At 43.4% G+C, this 14,872-nt stretch overlaps 1 protein-coding gene across 1 annotated transcript in view; it reads left to right on the top strand.

Moving 5' to 3' along the window:
- smg1 (SMG1 nonsense mediated mRNA decay associated PI3K related kinase) overlaps positions 1-14,872 on the top strand; it is a 145,442-nt gene that overhangs the window by 99,251 nt on the left and 31,319 nt on the right. Inside the window, exons 45-48 of the mRNA XM_084372430.1 lie at positions 11,577-11,795; positions 12,880-13,073; positions 13,719-13,891; positions 14,289-14,568. Of these exons, the coding sequence (XP_084228556.1) occupies positions 11,577-11,795; positions 12,880-13,073; positions 13,719-13,891; positions 14,289-14,568 (866 nt within the window). The remainder of the gene's footprint in view (positions 1-11,576; positions 11,796-12,879; positions 13,074-13,718; positions 13,892-14,288; positions 14,569-14,872) is intronic.

Genomic DNA, 14,872 nt, shown 5'->3' on the forward strand with positions numbered 1-14,872 from the left:
CTCTGCTGTGAAGAATGCAGGAAGATGCTGTAATGTTGCATTAACAGGTACTGCTGCAGCACAGAGCAGTGGTCCATGGTTTATCCAAAATGTATCAATATTTAATTGAGTGTGTCCAAATTTCATCAAATTCGGAACTGCACTTCCATGGGTCCTCAACAGCAAACCTGCCAAATATAAAGTAGATTGGATAAATGGTTCTCGAGAAATGCAAACCACGTAAAAATAGACAGAAAGAAAGACTTACTTTACAGTAAGATGGCTTGAAAACACTAGACAACTTACAAAGTTGACAGGCATTATTGTGTGCATAATAATGCATCTCACTGTTGGTTTCACTTCATATCAAACGTTATTTATAGATCCACGTTATCATAAACATTCAAACCAGCTGTGTCATTTGTACTTGCACATGTAGTGAAGTATAACTATTCAATAAACACCTTTTTAAATGTAAAAGATATAAGCCAATTCAAATCTGAAATCATTTCCTCAGCAGAGCACAGCGGAGAGGGCTGGACTGTTTGATAATAGTATCGTCATCGGTTTTAGAAATCCAAGATTACATCAAATATCATCAAAGAATGAAAACTGTACACATACAACATAAGTATGATTTTAGTTTTCATAGGGCCTAGTTGTGTATTGAGTGTAAAATCGCTGCAGTGAACATCAACTGTGCGCCACATGGAGCGTACTGGAGACAGCATTATGGCTGCCACACACACAAACACACACACGCTGCCCTCTCCAGTCAGCTCACCTGGTACATCTTCCAAACCAGCACGTATGGATTGTGTAAATTAAGAATGCGTGGAAATAGTCAGCTCTCTCACAATTGTTCAATAAATAAAAAGTGTTCATGTATCAAACTTCCACTTTCAAATGATATCCCATGCTGAGGGATAACACTGATCGTCGCGATCATTTTGGCAAGTGGAACAGTCTGATCGCTGTCAACATATAAATACTGCGGTGCCACTCTCCTGTAATGCTGCATGGACAGTCACTGTCCTTGCAATACTAGAGGATGACGTGAATGAATGAATCCTCAACCTCACCAACGAACACCTCGATCTCTGTGCCAGAACTATGTATTTTCTTCCTCTTTCTCTCGTTGTGGCCATGATGCACTGTAATGAACTATCAATCAGCGGCTCATTGCCAGGCATTAACATTCATCAGGCACTTTGCAATGACCATTCATGGATGAATGTGGGTGTGGAAAGGGCAGGATATGAGGCAGATCCATGCACGCACATTTCCAGGTTGATTTGGGATTTACAAAATGAAATTGTGCATTGTTGGGCATACGCCAGGTTTTATAAATCTGAATATTTTGCTTTTGGACGCACTTTTGATATGGATCCTACACATGTTTTATAAATGAGACCCCAGGTCTTTTGTGCACTGATTTACAGCAAAAAAAGAGCAAGGACTTTTTTTGCACAGAAAACATATGATTGCCTACTCAGAATTATACATACTGAAACACTTGTCTCTGTGTATTCTGATATTAACTATCCATACACACTGATGCCTGGGTTCAGAGAGCTGCTGTGGATGACAGCAGGTGAGAGAGGGGAAAGGAGAGGAGTGTCTGCTCTCATTGGCTGTTCATAGTACCTGGCATCCTGACTCGGCTGCGACTCCACCAGATATTTAGCTTGCTAGATATCCAGCAGCCATCTGCAACACACTGGCAAACTGTCCCCAAGCTTGCGGATCAGGTCTTTGAACAATTCACACATGCTGACCGCTGTTCATGGAAGCTCGCACCGATCTGCCACTGATCTGGGGCTATTTGTTGGCAAGCTCCAAAAACAGTTGGGGACGGCAAGATCAGGGCTGAAATCCTGTAGTGAACAGTCATAAGTGGCACAACAGGGATGTGGTCATGACTGAGGTGCTTACACCAACAATCAAAGTAGACTCATGTGTAATATTGTGATTATACAACTGTTACCAACAAAATAAGAGAGATAATTATTAGGGCCCGAGCACTGACCAGTGCGAATTCTTTTTCTTTTTCTTCTGCGACTTTCGGCAGCTTTTTGGCAGCTGCAACATACCCCAAAACTCACCATACTTGGAATATATACGTCATGCCTGCTGAAAAAATTTATAATCTGTTGTTGTTGTGAATTTCCACCACTAGGTGGCGCTATAATCAAGGAAAGTGCGTTTTGCTTATAACTCCCATATACTTTGTCGCACATTCAAAAACCTTATATCCACATGTTCAGTGAATTGTGGTGAATCTTCTGATGTAGGCTGCGCCCGTTTCCGCCTAACGTTTTTTTTTTTTTTTTTTTGCAAATTCGTGAAATGTCGCAAACCTACTTTTTCGAACTCCTCCAAGGCAATTTCACCAATTTGTACGAAACTTTGCACACAGCATCTGTGGACCCTTATGACAAAAAGTTATTAAAAGAATTTTGATATTCCAAAGAATACTCAAGTTATTAGATAACAACTTCCTGTAGTTTTGGGTCAAAACAGGAAGTCCACCCTAACCCAAAAACGTCTTTGGAAAGTTTTGTGAGTTTTAGGGCATGTTCAGGGCTCCAAAAAGCTGCCTAATGCGCAGATGAATAATAATAAATAATCCGAGCAAATACAAAAGGGCCTAAATAATCCGAGCAAATACAATAGGTGGAGACTGAAGTGAGCGGCCTCGCATTCACAATTGCAGTGACTTCAGCCATGAAAGTTACCAGAACTTCGTGTGTAAGCCTGGCATGGCCGTGTTCCAGGAGCATAGCATCGAGGATGCGGCGTGCGACACCAATCATTCTTTCCCAGATCCCACCCATATGTGAACCATGTGGGGGATTGAACTTCCACTGGCACCCCTGGTCTGTGAGGTAACTGTCGATTTTCGTGTTGGCAACCCTTCTTGTTGATCTGAAGCTCCCTGCAGGCACTCACAAAGTTGGTACCACAATCAGATCTGAACTGTTTCACAGGGCCTCTGATGGCAAAGAAGCGCCTGAGAGAATTGATGAAGCATGATGTATCCATGGATTCCAGCACCTCAATGTGGATCGCCCGCGTACTCATGCAAGTAAAGATGACTGCCCATCTCTTCGCATTGGCTTGACCACCTCGAGTTCTCCGTGACATGACGACCCAGGGACCGAACACGTCCAGTCCTACATATGTAAAAGGAGGATCTGTGTGTAATCGGTCAGCAGGTAAGTCAGCCATGATCTGCTCTTCCTGTTTGCCCCGCAACTTGCGCCAAATGACGCAGTTGAAGATGATGCTACTGATCGATCTCTTTCCCCCAATGATCCAATAACCGGCTGCTCTTACAGCTCCTTCCGTAAAATGTCTGCCTTGGTGACAAACTTTCTCATGGAAGTGCCCAATGAGTAGTAGAGCGACGTGATGTTTGCCTGGTATGAGTATGGGGTGCAACTCATCTGATGTAAGCTGGGCTCTCGCTAACCGACCTCCGACTCTGAGAATACGATCTGAGTCGATGAAGGGACAAAGCTTGCTGAGTGGGCTTGACTTAGGGACGGGCCGCCCCTCTTGGAGACATTTGATGTCCTCAGCATACACTTCTCTCTGGACAGTGTGAATGATGGTAGCCTTGGCCTGATTGAGCTGCTCTTCATCAAGATGCTTGTTGCACTTATGCCAGCCGTGACAAATGTTATCCTTGGACCTCTTGATAAAGGACTTGGCAATGTGTCCAAGCCGTGCAACAGCCTTCAAGAGAGGACTCCAAGAAGAGAACCGTCCGAAGCATGCACTGCCAAGCTTGCTGTGTGACTGACTGGTGACACAAGTAGTAACGTCTGACCGTAACTCTGCGTCTGACTCAGGGTTAACAAAGCTGAAACCCTTGTCAGATGATTGAGTCTGACTTTCATCGGTGAGGAAAGCAGGTCCCGTTAGCCACGAAGAGAAGACCAGCTGGTCAGCTGGTAGCGACCGAGTAGCATGATCAGCTGGGTTGTGGTCGGTGGACACAGTTCCACTGACTTGCCTTTGTGGACCGCCTGATGCGCTGCACGCGATTGTGGACATAAACATAAAACCGCCTTGACTCATTGAAGATGTAGCCAAGCACCACCTTGCTATCGGTAAAGAACTTGACATCATCCAGTGTCATATCCAACTCTTCTTGAAGCAGTTCGGCTATCTCCACGGCCAATACAGCGGCGCAGAGCTCAAGTCGTGGAACTGTGATCTCTCTTGGGGCAAGTTTTGCTTTGCCGAAGATGAACCCAACTTCACTGTAACCTCTGTCATCTGTCACCTTAAGGTAAGCAACGGCGCTTACTGCTTTCATGGATGCGTCACAAAAAATGCACATTTCTCTTCTCTGAGCTGCAGACAATGGGAGTGATGTATACATTCTCGGAATTTTCAACTCCTGTAGGTCCTGCAAGGAATCTCTCCATTTTTGCCACTTCTCATGACTCTCCTTTGGGAGTGGTGCATCCCAGTCACTGGCATCAGAGGTAATGTCTCTTAGTATTGAACGACCCTGGATGCTGACGGGTGCAGCAAATCCAAGAGGGTCGCACAAACTATTAGTGGACAGTAAGCCACGTTTCGTGAAGGGTTTCTCATTGATAGCCACTCGAAAGTGGAATGTGTCTGTGGACAGGTCCCACCCAAGTCCTAGACTGCGCTGCATGGGTGTAAAATCCTGCCCAAACTCAAGGCCTTGCAATTCTTTAGCAAGGTCTTCACCTGGAAAGGCTCTCATGACGTCTGGGCTGTTAGATGCAATTTTGTGCAATCGGAGATTGGACTGTGCGAGCATGTGTTGAGCTCTCTTCAGCACATCAACGGCTTCCTCCACACTGGAGAACGACTTCAGTCCATCCTCCATGACATAAAAATGGCGGTCGACAAAGAGTCTTACATCAGTTCCGTACTCCTCTTCTCCTTCCATGGCCGTCCTCTTAATGCCGTAGATGGCCATGGCTGGGGACGGGCAATTCCCAAACACATGCACCTTCATACGAAATTCCACGATGTCCCCGTCAAGCTGGTGGTCTTGAAACCACAGAAAGCGCAAGTAGTTACGATGCTCGTCCTTGACCAAGAAGCTGTGGAACATCTGTTGAACATCAGCCATTACTGCAAAGGTTCGGACCTGAAGCGGACAAGCACACCGATCAGGCTGTTATTTAGATCCGGGCCCCTGAGTAACACATCGTTAAGAGATACATTGTTGTACTGGGCACTTGAGTCAAATACGACTCTGATCTGCCCAGGCTTTTGCGGATGATAGACGCCAAAGCTTGGCAGATACCAGCACTCTTCATCATGTTTCAGAGGGGGAGCTGGTTCTGCGTGTCCACAACAGAAGATCTTTTCCATGAACTCTACATAGTGATCTTTCATCTCCAGCTTCTTCTTCAAAGTACGCCGAAGAGACAGGAGACGGTTGAGGGCTTGATCCCTGTTGTTCGACAAGCGCTGCCTTGGAAACCGGAACGGGAGGGGGGCCACCCAACTGTTGGAGTCGTCCTTTGAGAACTCTTCATTCATGATTTGGAGGAAGATCTCGTCTTCAACCGACAGTGCCAGTTTATCATCCTCAACGGTGTGACTGAAGATCTGCTTGCCAAGACAATCTTGAACTGGCTTCAGAGGAGGTTGTTTAGGGTGCTCTCCTGTAAACCTCTCTTTAACATAGATGCTGCTTTCACAGGGTCTGAAGAAACTAACTCGACCATTCTCCAGGATACTCGTCCTGAAAGTGTTCACAGTGGGTTTGTGGGCTCCCCTGAGGCACACGTCTCCTATAATTACCCAACCTAAATCGAGGCGTTGGGCATATGGCACATTGTGTGGCCCATTACACTGACTGTGAACCTTGTGAACCCGGATGATATCTCTTCCAAGCAACAGAAGGATTTCAGCTGAGGGGTCAAGAGGTGGTATCTTGGTGGCGATGGTTTCGAGATGACGATGATGTGTAGCAGCTTCTGGAGTAGGAATTTCCTCTCTGTTATTAGGTATCAGATTGCACTCAATGAGTGTTGGCAGTGCCATGGATACTCCGCCATCTATAGCCTCTATGATGAAGTTCATGGCTCTTCTTCCACTGGTCTCTGTTATGCCAGAACATGTTTTCAATGTATAAGGAGAGACCATTCCCTGAATGTTAAACATGTCGAAGAAGGCGGACTTTGCGAGTGACAAATTACTCTGGTCGTCCAGCATTACATACATTTTCTTCTTCTGTTCAGGATATCCTTTGGGATATACAGTGACCAAACATATTTTGGAACACGACTTTCCGTGCAAGCCCTCCCCACAAACTTCTGTGCAGCTGGATGTAGTTACAGGGGAGCTCTCCTCAGCTTGCTCCCCGCCATCTCCCTCTGGTGAAGTCACGGGCTCTCTTGCCATCCAGGGAGGTGGACCATCATGAAGAGCTGAGACGTGACGATCGCTGTCACACTCTGAACAGCGAATTACAGTCTTACAGTCTTTGGCTCTATGGTTTGTGGACATACAGCATTTGAAGCAAATGTAATGCTATTTAAGGAAACTCTTCCTCTCTTCTAAACTCTTCATTCTGAAACCCCTACACTTCCTGAGAGAGTGTGGTTTCTTATGAATGGGACAATGTCTCTCTGGATCTATGGGAGGCTTGTCACTGTCTGAAGAGTTGGAGGCTTTAACCTCAGTTTTATTAGCAGAGATGGGAGTCCTGGCCTTCCACTGCCTGGTGGGAGGTTTCTCATCTTTATAGGGTGCTGTGCTGGAGCCTTGAAGAGCAAAACTGGGATCCACCTTCATTTCTGCGTGACTGTTCACAAACTCAACGAAAAAAGAGAAGGGTGGATAATGAACAGAGTTCTCTCTCTTGTATCTGGTCCCTTGAGTAACCCATGTGTCCTGGAGGTTGTATGGAAGCTTCTCTACAATTGAATTTATGCCTCTAGCTGAGTCGAGGAAACTGAGGCCAGGCAGGTAACCTTCCTTCTTTGCAGCTTCTACCTCCAGAAGAAGGTCTGCAAGCTCTTGGAGACGTTGGTTGTCTTTGGGAGAGAGTTTAGGTACATTCTCAAGACGTTTGAATAGTGAAGCCTCGATAACCTCTGGAGAACCGTAAGTCTTTTCCAACCGTCGCCATAGCATGCCGAGTCCAGCCGCTGGATCGTTGACATGGACTACTCTGATCCGCAGGGCATGCTGAAGTGACTCCCCACCAAGCCACCTGGTAAGTAAGTCTAGCTCCTCACTAGGTTTGAGATCCAAGCCGTCTATGGCGTTACAGAAAGTGGATCTCCACGACATATAGTTCTCAGGCCGATTGTCAAACATCTTGAACCCTGCTGTGAGAAGGTCACGACGAGCGAGAAAGGCAGCAAGGTCAGAGACATCTGTGGACCTGGGTGTAAGCCTGCCACTGACTTTATGTGGAGAACTTGCTGCGTTGTTGCCCTGTGGTGAGTGGGGACTGAAGGCATTGACGCTGGCATGAGGGAAGACTGGCTGTGGTGTGGCCTGGGGTTGCTCAAAACGCTGGGTTGTTTGAGATACTACAGGCCGCAACATGCTGTGGCTATTATATTGGGGCTGTGGAATGTATATTGACTTCCCTTTGTTATCACCTTTATCATCTTTTTGGGGGCTGAAGTGTGCATCAATGTAGTCATTAATTCGTTGTTTTGATACAGCCGGCGATAAAGGGGGGCCGATGGCCAAGTCAGCTTTACCACTTTCACTTTCTGCAGCAGCTTCGAGCACCTTTGCTACAGCCAATGCAGCTTCAGCTTCACTCTCTTCTTTAAGAGCATTCAATGTTGCATCAATACGGGTTCGCTCAACTTCCATGTCTATTTTGAGTTTTGCATACTCAGCTCTTTTGCGTGCGGCTTCCGCCTTTGCCCGTGCCGCTGCTGCAACCTGGCTCGAATTTGACTTGGAAGAGCGTTTTGAAGATGATGACTGGCTAGCATTTGAAGCTCCACACTCTGACCTGACCTCCAGGTTGGACACTTCCTTGTTATCTGACATTTTGCTCTTGGAGGAGATATAATGTGTATCCAATCCACAGTTATGCTTTTGGCGTATAGGTAATCTTTTTACTCTTCTGCCCTAACCATGTGTTGGAATGAGAGCATGGTGTAGACAGTGAGCTTAACAATTTTCCAGTAAAAACACGAAGATGGGGATCCAGAGTTAGGTATTTTTATGGAAGTCTTTTTGTAAAACTGCATACATACAAACAGAAACACAGAATCAATGTACAGTATGTACAGCATCAAATTATACAGATGAAATTACACACTCATGTAATAGTCTTCATCTAAGAATTCAACATCTCCATGGTAAGTATTCGAAGAGAGTTAACTGGTGAAAAATAATATATGCCTATGAATAATCTACACAACAAACAGTAACACGTATAACTGTGTAAATGTACTTACAGATTGTGCCTGATCGTGTCAAAAGAAAGAGGGTGGATGCAGACGTGATTACACCGCTCCACTGCTGAACTTCAAAATGGCTCCCCTGCTAAATCTTGAGTGGTTTTAACTACCTCCACCACTAGGGGGCACTGCACACTGCACTCTAATGTAATTACTGGAGGCAGAATAATAGGGCCTCGCACTGGTCAGTGCTCGGGCCCTAATGAATTCATGTTGTGGGGCTATTGGCCCTTAAAAATATATTTTTTTAGATATTTCCCTGGAAATGCATTGGGTCTGACTAATAACTGGAGAGCAGTCACGCAAGTAGACTCATATGTAATAAAATGTTGTTTACTACTCAAGCAAGTAGGCCAACCCTTAGCAACAACCTAGCAACAGAAATTATTTCTAGTCCCTGTTGAGTCTGAATGAATACACAAACAAATACTTAGCTAGCTCAGTCTTGTTGTAACTAAGATATCTGCTGAATGAAAAGTTTTTCCATAGACTGATTCAGCGACTACATCCAGGAATTTCACATGCATTTTTATATGCTCCTGCTTCCATGAACTCCTGCCCCTGATGGAGGATACAGGAACATCTAGTAACATCAAGGCTGAACATTTTCTGTGTGATCCACATATTTCCAATAACTCCAGAGTGTTGTAAAGTCCAATAGTCAACATGTATTGAAAAAAGACAGATGTAATAATTTCCCAAATTCACAAAATGTTTTTAATTAATGACTTTCCTGCCTCAATCCATATATTTTGGTGTTAAGCCTTTCAAGAGCAACTTTTCTACTGCAGTCACAAAACTGTTTGTTTCTGGTTCACTGCACAAGAGGGAGTGAAGCACGCACCTGCATTAACAAGGCAGTCTAGCAGCAAACTAAAAGCACCATAAATTATATTCATTGAAATAAGACTAACTCATTCAGTTGAATCACTTAATATCAATATGTTGGAGAGCTTCTGCAAATGCAGTGGTTACATTCAAGTTCTAAAATTGTATATATGTATATGTGTGTATGTATGTATATATATGTATATATGTATATATATATATATGTATATGTATATATATACAGTACAGACCAAAAGTTTGGACACACCTTCTCATTCAAAGAGTTTTCTTTATTTTCATGACTATGAAAATTGTAGATTCACACTGAAGGCATCAAAACTATGAATTAACACATGTGGAATTATATACTTAACAAAAAAGTGTGAAACAACTGAAAATATGTCTTATATTCTAGGTTCTTCAAAGTAGCCACCTTTTGCTTTGATTACTGCTTCGCACACTCTTGGCATTCTCTTGATGAGCTTCAAGAGGTAGTCACCTGAAATGGTCTTCCAACAGTCTTGAAGGAGTTCCCAGAGATGCTTAGCACTTGTTGGCCCTTTTGCCTTCACTCTGCGGTCCAGCTCACCCCAAACCATCTCGATTGGGTTCAGGTCCGGTGACTGTGGAGGCCAGGTCATCTGGCGCAGCACCCCATCACTCTCCTTCTTGGTCAAATAGCCCTTACACAGCCTGGAGGTGTGTTTGGGGTCATTGTCCTGTTGAAAACTAAATGATGGTCCAACTAAACGCAAACCGGATGGAATAGCATGCCGCTGCAAGATGCTGTGGTAGCCATGCTGGTTCAGTATGCCTTCAATTTTGAATAAATCCCCAACAGTGTCACCAGCAAAGCACCCCCACACCATCACACCTCCTCCTCCATGCTTCACGGTGGGAACCAGGCATGTAGAGTCCATCCGTTCACCTTTTCTGCGTCGCACAAAGACACGGTGGTTGGAACCAAAGATCTCAAATTTGGACTCATCAGACCAAAGCACAGATTTCCACTGGTCTAATGTCCATTCCTTGTGTTCTTTAGCCCAAACAAGGCTTGTTGCCTGTCCTTAGCAGTGGTTTCCTAGCAGCTATTCTACCATGAAGGCCTGATTCACACAGTCTCCTCTTAACAGTTGTTCTAGAGATGTGTCTGCTGCTAGAACTCTGTGTGGCATTGACCTGGTCTCTAATCTGAGCTGCTGTTAACCTGCGATTTCTGAGGCTGGTGACTCGGATGAATTTATCCTCCGCAGCAGAGGTGACTCTTGGTCTTCCTTTCCTGGGGCGGTCCTCATGTGAGCCAGTTTCTTTGTAGCGCTTGATGGTTTTTGCGACTGCACTTGGGGACACTTTCAAAGTTTTCCCAATTTTTCGGACTGACTGACCTTCATTTCTTAAAGTAATGATGGCCACTCGTTTTTCTTTACTTAGCTGCTTTTTTCTTGCCATAATACAAATTCTAACAGTCTATTCAGTAGGACTATCAGCTGTGTATCCACCTGACTTCTGCACAACACAACTGATGGTCCCAACCCCATTTATAAGGCAAGAAATCCCACTTATTAAACCTGACAGGGCACACCTGTGAAGTGAAAACCATTTCAGGTGACTACCTCTTGAAGCTCATCAAGAGAATGCAGAGTGTGTGCAAAGCAGTAATCAGAGCAAAAGGTGGCTACTTTGAAGAAACTAGAATATAAGGCGTATTTTCAGTTGTTTTACACTTTTTTGTTAAGTACATATTTCCACATGTGTTAATTCATAGTTTTGATGCCTTCAGTGTGAATCTACAATGTCAATAGTCATGAAAAGAAAGGAAACTCATTGAATGAGAAGGTGTGTCCAAACTTTTGGTCTGTACTGTATATGTATATATGTATATATATATATATATATATATATGTATATATATATATATGTATATGTATATATATGTATATGTATATATATGTGTATATATATGTGTGTATATATATATATGTGTGTGTGTGTGTGTGTATATATATATATATAATTGTTTTTTGCTCCAGCTCTGGCAGTTACAATGTTGTCATGGCTGAGTAATATTTTTAGTGATGATGAGCAATATGTGCTGTCATGCTTATTTAAGCACCATCTAAATGTCTAGTTGACCAATTAAATTACTTCAGAACTAATTTTACATAATACAAATATATTACTATTCAGACTTGATTGCAAAGTCAATTCCACACCTGTTCAAGGCACAGCTTTAAGGCAAATAGTGTGGAGGACCTAGTCTTGATCTCTAACAAAAAATGTTTGCCTGTAGATAGTTGCTGCTGAATAAGGGCTGTTGTATCATTTCAGGTCGTTCAGATGATGCGCCGGGGCAGAGAGACCCTACTGACCCTTCTGGAGGCCTTTGTCTATGATCCCCTGGTCGACTGGACTGCTGGGGGGGAGGTGGGCTTCGCTGGTGCAGTATATGGAGGAGGAGGTCAACAGGCTGACAACAAGCAGAGCAAGAGGGAGATGGAGAGAGACATCACACGCTCTCTCTTCTCCTCCAGGGTGGCTGAGATTAAGGTGAGGTCGCCTGGGCTAATCTCAATTTGTTTAAATATAGAATATTGCCCAGTGTTGTACAACTCTCAGAAACAATAAATCAGAAAATTTAAAAAAATGTTATATATATATATATATATATATATATATATATACATACAGATTTTTTGTGCATGTAAAATGTCAGCAAGTAACAAATCAAAATATTAGCTGTTAGTCTGGTTATATACTGCCACCTATGTGTTTGGAGTATGAATTCAACAGGCATCATTAAGCCAGTTCTTAGTGATAGCTTACTTTCCAGCAGGGATTGAGAATCTTATACATGCGCAGTTCCCTTAATTCGTTCTAGTTATGAAACAAAATGAGATGGCGCAATTTCATTATGGAGTGTGGCTCTGGGCGCATATTTCTGTCAAAACCTGAACCCGAACTCAACAGGGATTCTGTTTTTTACATCCAAACCCAGCTCAAGCTACGAACTACTTGCAATGCCCCGGTTTGTAACATTCTAAAAACCAATATGACTACATTGCGACTCACAGTACTTTGGTGCAGTGAAGATTATAATGAAAAGGCATTGTTCTATGCACATATAGAATTATAAAGTTGTTGACATATCTTATTTCTGTGACATGACCAAACACAACTCAAATCAAAACATCATCTCTAAATTTTTGTCCAAACCCGGCCAATGGGTCCTGACAGGTTTGGATCGAGTATCCATGCTATATTTCATTTCCCAATTCTTCACACAGAACTGAATGTATACTATTCCAGAAAGGTTGTATTTTCAAGCAACTTGATTTCAGATTTGAATTGGCAAAAAAATATATGTGGTTTGTATAGATCTTTGCTGCTGGATAAAAGATGTGTGTGAACCATCCATGTTTTACAATACAAAATGCTACTTCATAACTTCAGAATGAGCTTTATAGGCCCAGAATGTGAACACATGCAAGGAATGTAGCTGTTTCTTGTTTTTTGTCAACGGACTTGCACACTTACAGAAAAAAAACTCATTGGTAAAGTACTACACACAAATGTTCCAGAAGCCTCACATATGAGGATTTTAGTGTGATTGGTGTCCTGTGTGGACTTGCAGGTGAACTGGTTTAAGAATCGTGATGAGATGTTGGCAGTCTTGCCACAAGTGGAAGAGGCTGTGGAGGAGTACTTGGTCCTGCAGGAGCTGCTCTGCCAGGGGGAGAAACTACAAGCCAAACTTCAGGAGGAGATGGCCTTCCTGGAAGGGGCAGAGAGTCATCCGGACCATCTTATCCTCACCCTGGAGCAAAGGTCCGAGACAGCACAGTGCCCCTTTACTCATGTTAAAATTCATGTTAAAATTAATCTTTGCCACTGAGTCGGTTTTTTTAGATATTTTGTCTACCTTCACAAATTTATTGATTGAGATTTGTATTGATTAATTACAGTCAGAGACAGGTATAGGGCGCCCCAATAGCCGACGTGGTAGAGCACGTGCTCCAAGTACACGAGTCCTGAGGCCCCACCTCACAATGCACAGAATTAAACAAGTTTCCATTTCATTGATTAAACCAATTATTATTTTATTCATAATAATTATATTTTTCATGTTTTTATTTATACATTTTTTTTGTGTATTGTAACATTTTTATTTTTACAACTTTTTATTTTCGCAGCAGTGTAATCTGGAAACAGACGTGTTTCTCAAATTCCATTGTACTATTTGCAAGTGTTAATTAAAAGGTTTCTAAATAGTTTGGACTGGTTTCAGATGAGATGCCTGTCATCAGCATTTAGTTTGTTGAACACAGAACAACTTTTTGATCCATTCAGTTTTGAGTTCCACACTTTTTTTCATCATATGCAGGGTGTAGCCAGGCTCATACAAATATTGTGAGCAAACAACATGTAGAACTACATTCTTGAAGCTTACTCATATAGCCTTCCTTGTTACAGGTATTCTGAACACACCCAGCTGCAGTCACGGCAGCGGACAGCGCAGGAGGCCATTCAGAGCAAACTCGCTGACCTGGACCAGTGGATCTCCCAGTACCAGGCAGCATTCTCCAACCTGGAGGCCACTCAGCTGGCTAGCCTGCTGCAGGACATCAGTAGTGCCATAGATCTTGGTTAGTCCCACTGGAAATCATGCAAGCAGGATGAATGGTTGAAAAGAATAAATGTTTTTAAAGTAAATTTTTGTAGCAGTTCTGTTTTACATGAAATACTGTAGTCCATTTTAGTCACATTTCTGGTTATGATCTATTTAATCAGCTAGTTCTATTAGGTTTATTTAGGGTTAAACATATATTTAGATTGAGAAGAGGATTGTGACAACATATTTATTGATATTTATTTTTCTGCCTGAACCACATTGCCCTCTTTTTGTTAATCATAAAGTGTCCTGCGTTAGTCCCCTGCAATATCAACACGTCAGCATGCAGTGTGGTAAAATGTGTAGTTCAAATGCCACATCTAGCATTTCATTCTTTCATTCTCTTGTCCTTGCTTGTACAAATCTTTCAGGTCCTCCTAGCTATGTGCCAGCTACAGCTTTCTTGCAGAATGCAGGCCAGGCCCATCTGATCAGCCAGTGCGAGAGCTTGGAAGCAGAGGTGAGCTCCTTGCTGCAACAGCGCCGTGGGGCCCTTCGTGGCTGCCTAGAGCAGCTTCACAGCTATGCAACAGTGGCTTTGCTGTATCCACGGGCTACCCTGCTACTCCATCGTGCCCACCAGTGGAAGGCCTGGTTGGAGGAACTACTGAGAGACATGACAGTGGAGCACTGCCAGCACATCTGCAGACAGTAAGGAACTGCAGCAGGCTTTCCTTTTATGGTATCAGTGTTTCCAATACAAAGACTTGGGAAGGTGCCCAGTTATATTGACAGCTGCCCAAGTACACAGCTCAAAAAAATGAAGGGAACACGTAATCGTCACAGTATGACACCAAGTCAGTTAAACTTCAGGGATTTCAATCTGTCCATTTAGGAAGCACAAGTGATTGTGAATCAGTTTCACCTGCTTTGGTTCAAATGAAAGACAGACCTTACCTTAAAATGACAGACCTTACTCTGGTGCAGTGGGCCCTGGGTTCCTCTTGGTGCAGGA

This window comes from Pagrus pagrus (genome assembly GCF_965226575.1).
Source record: "Pagrus pagrus genome assembly, chromosome: 13".
NCBI lineage: Eukaryota > Metazoa > Chordata > Actinopteri > Spariformes > Sparidae > Pagrus > Pagrus pagrus.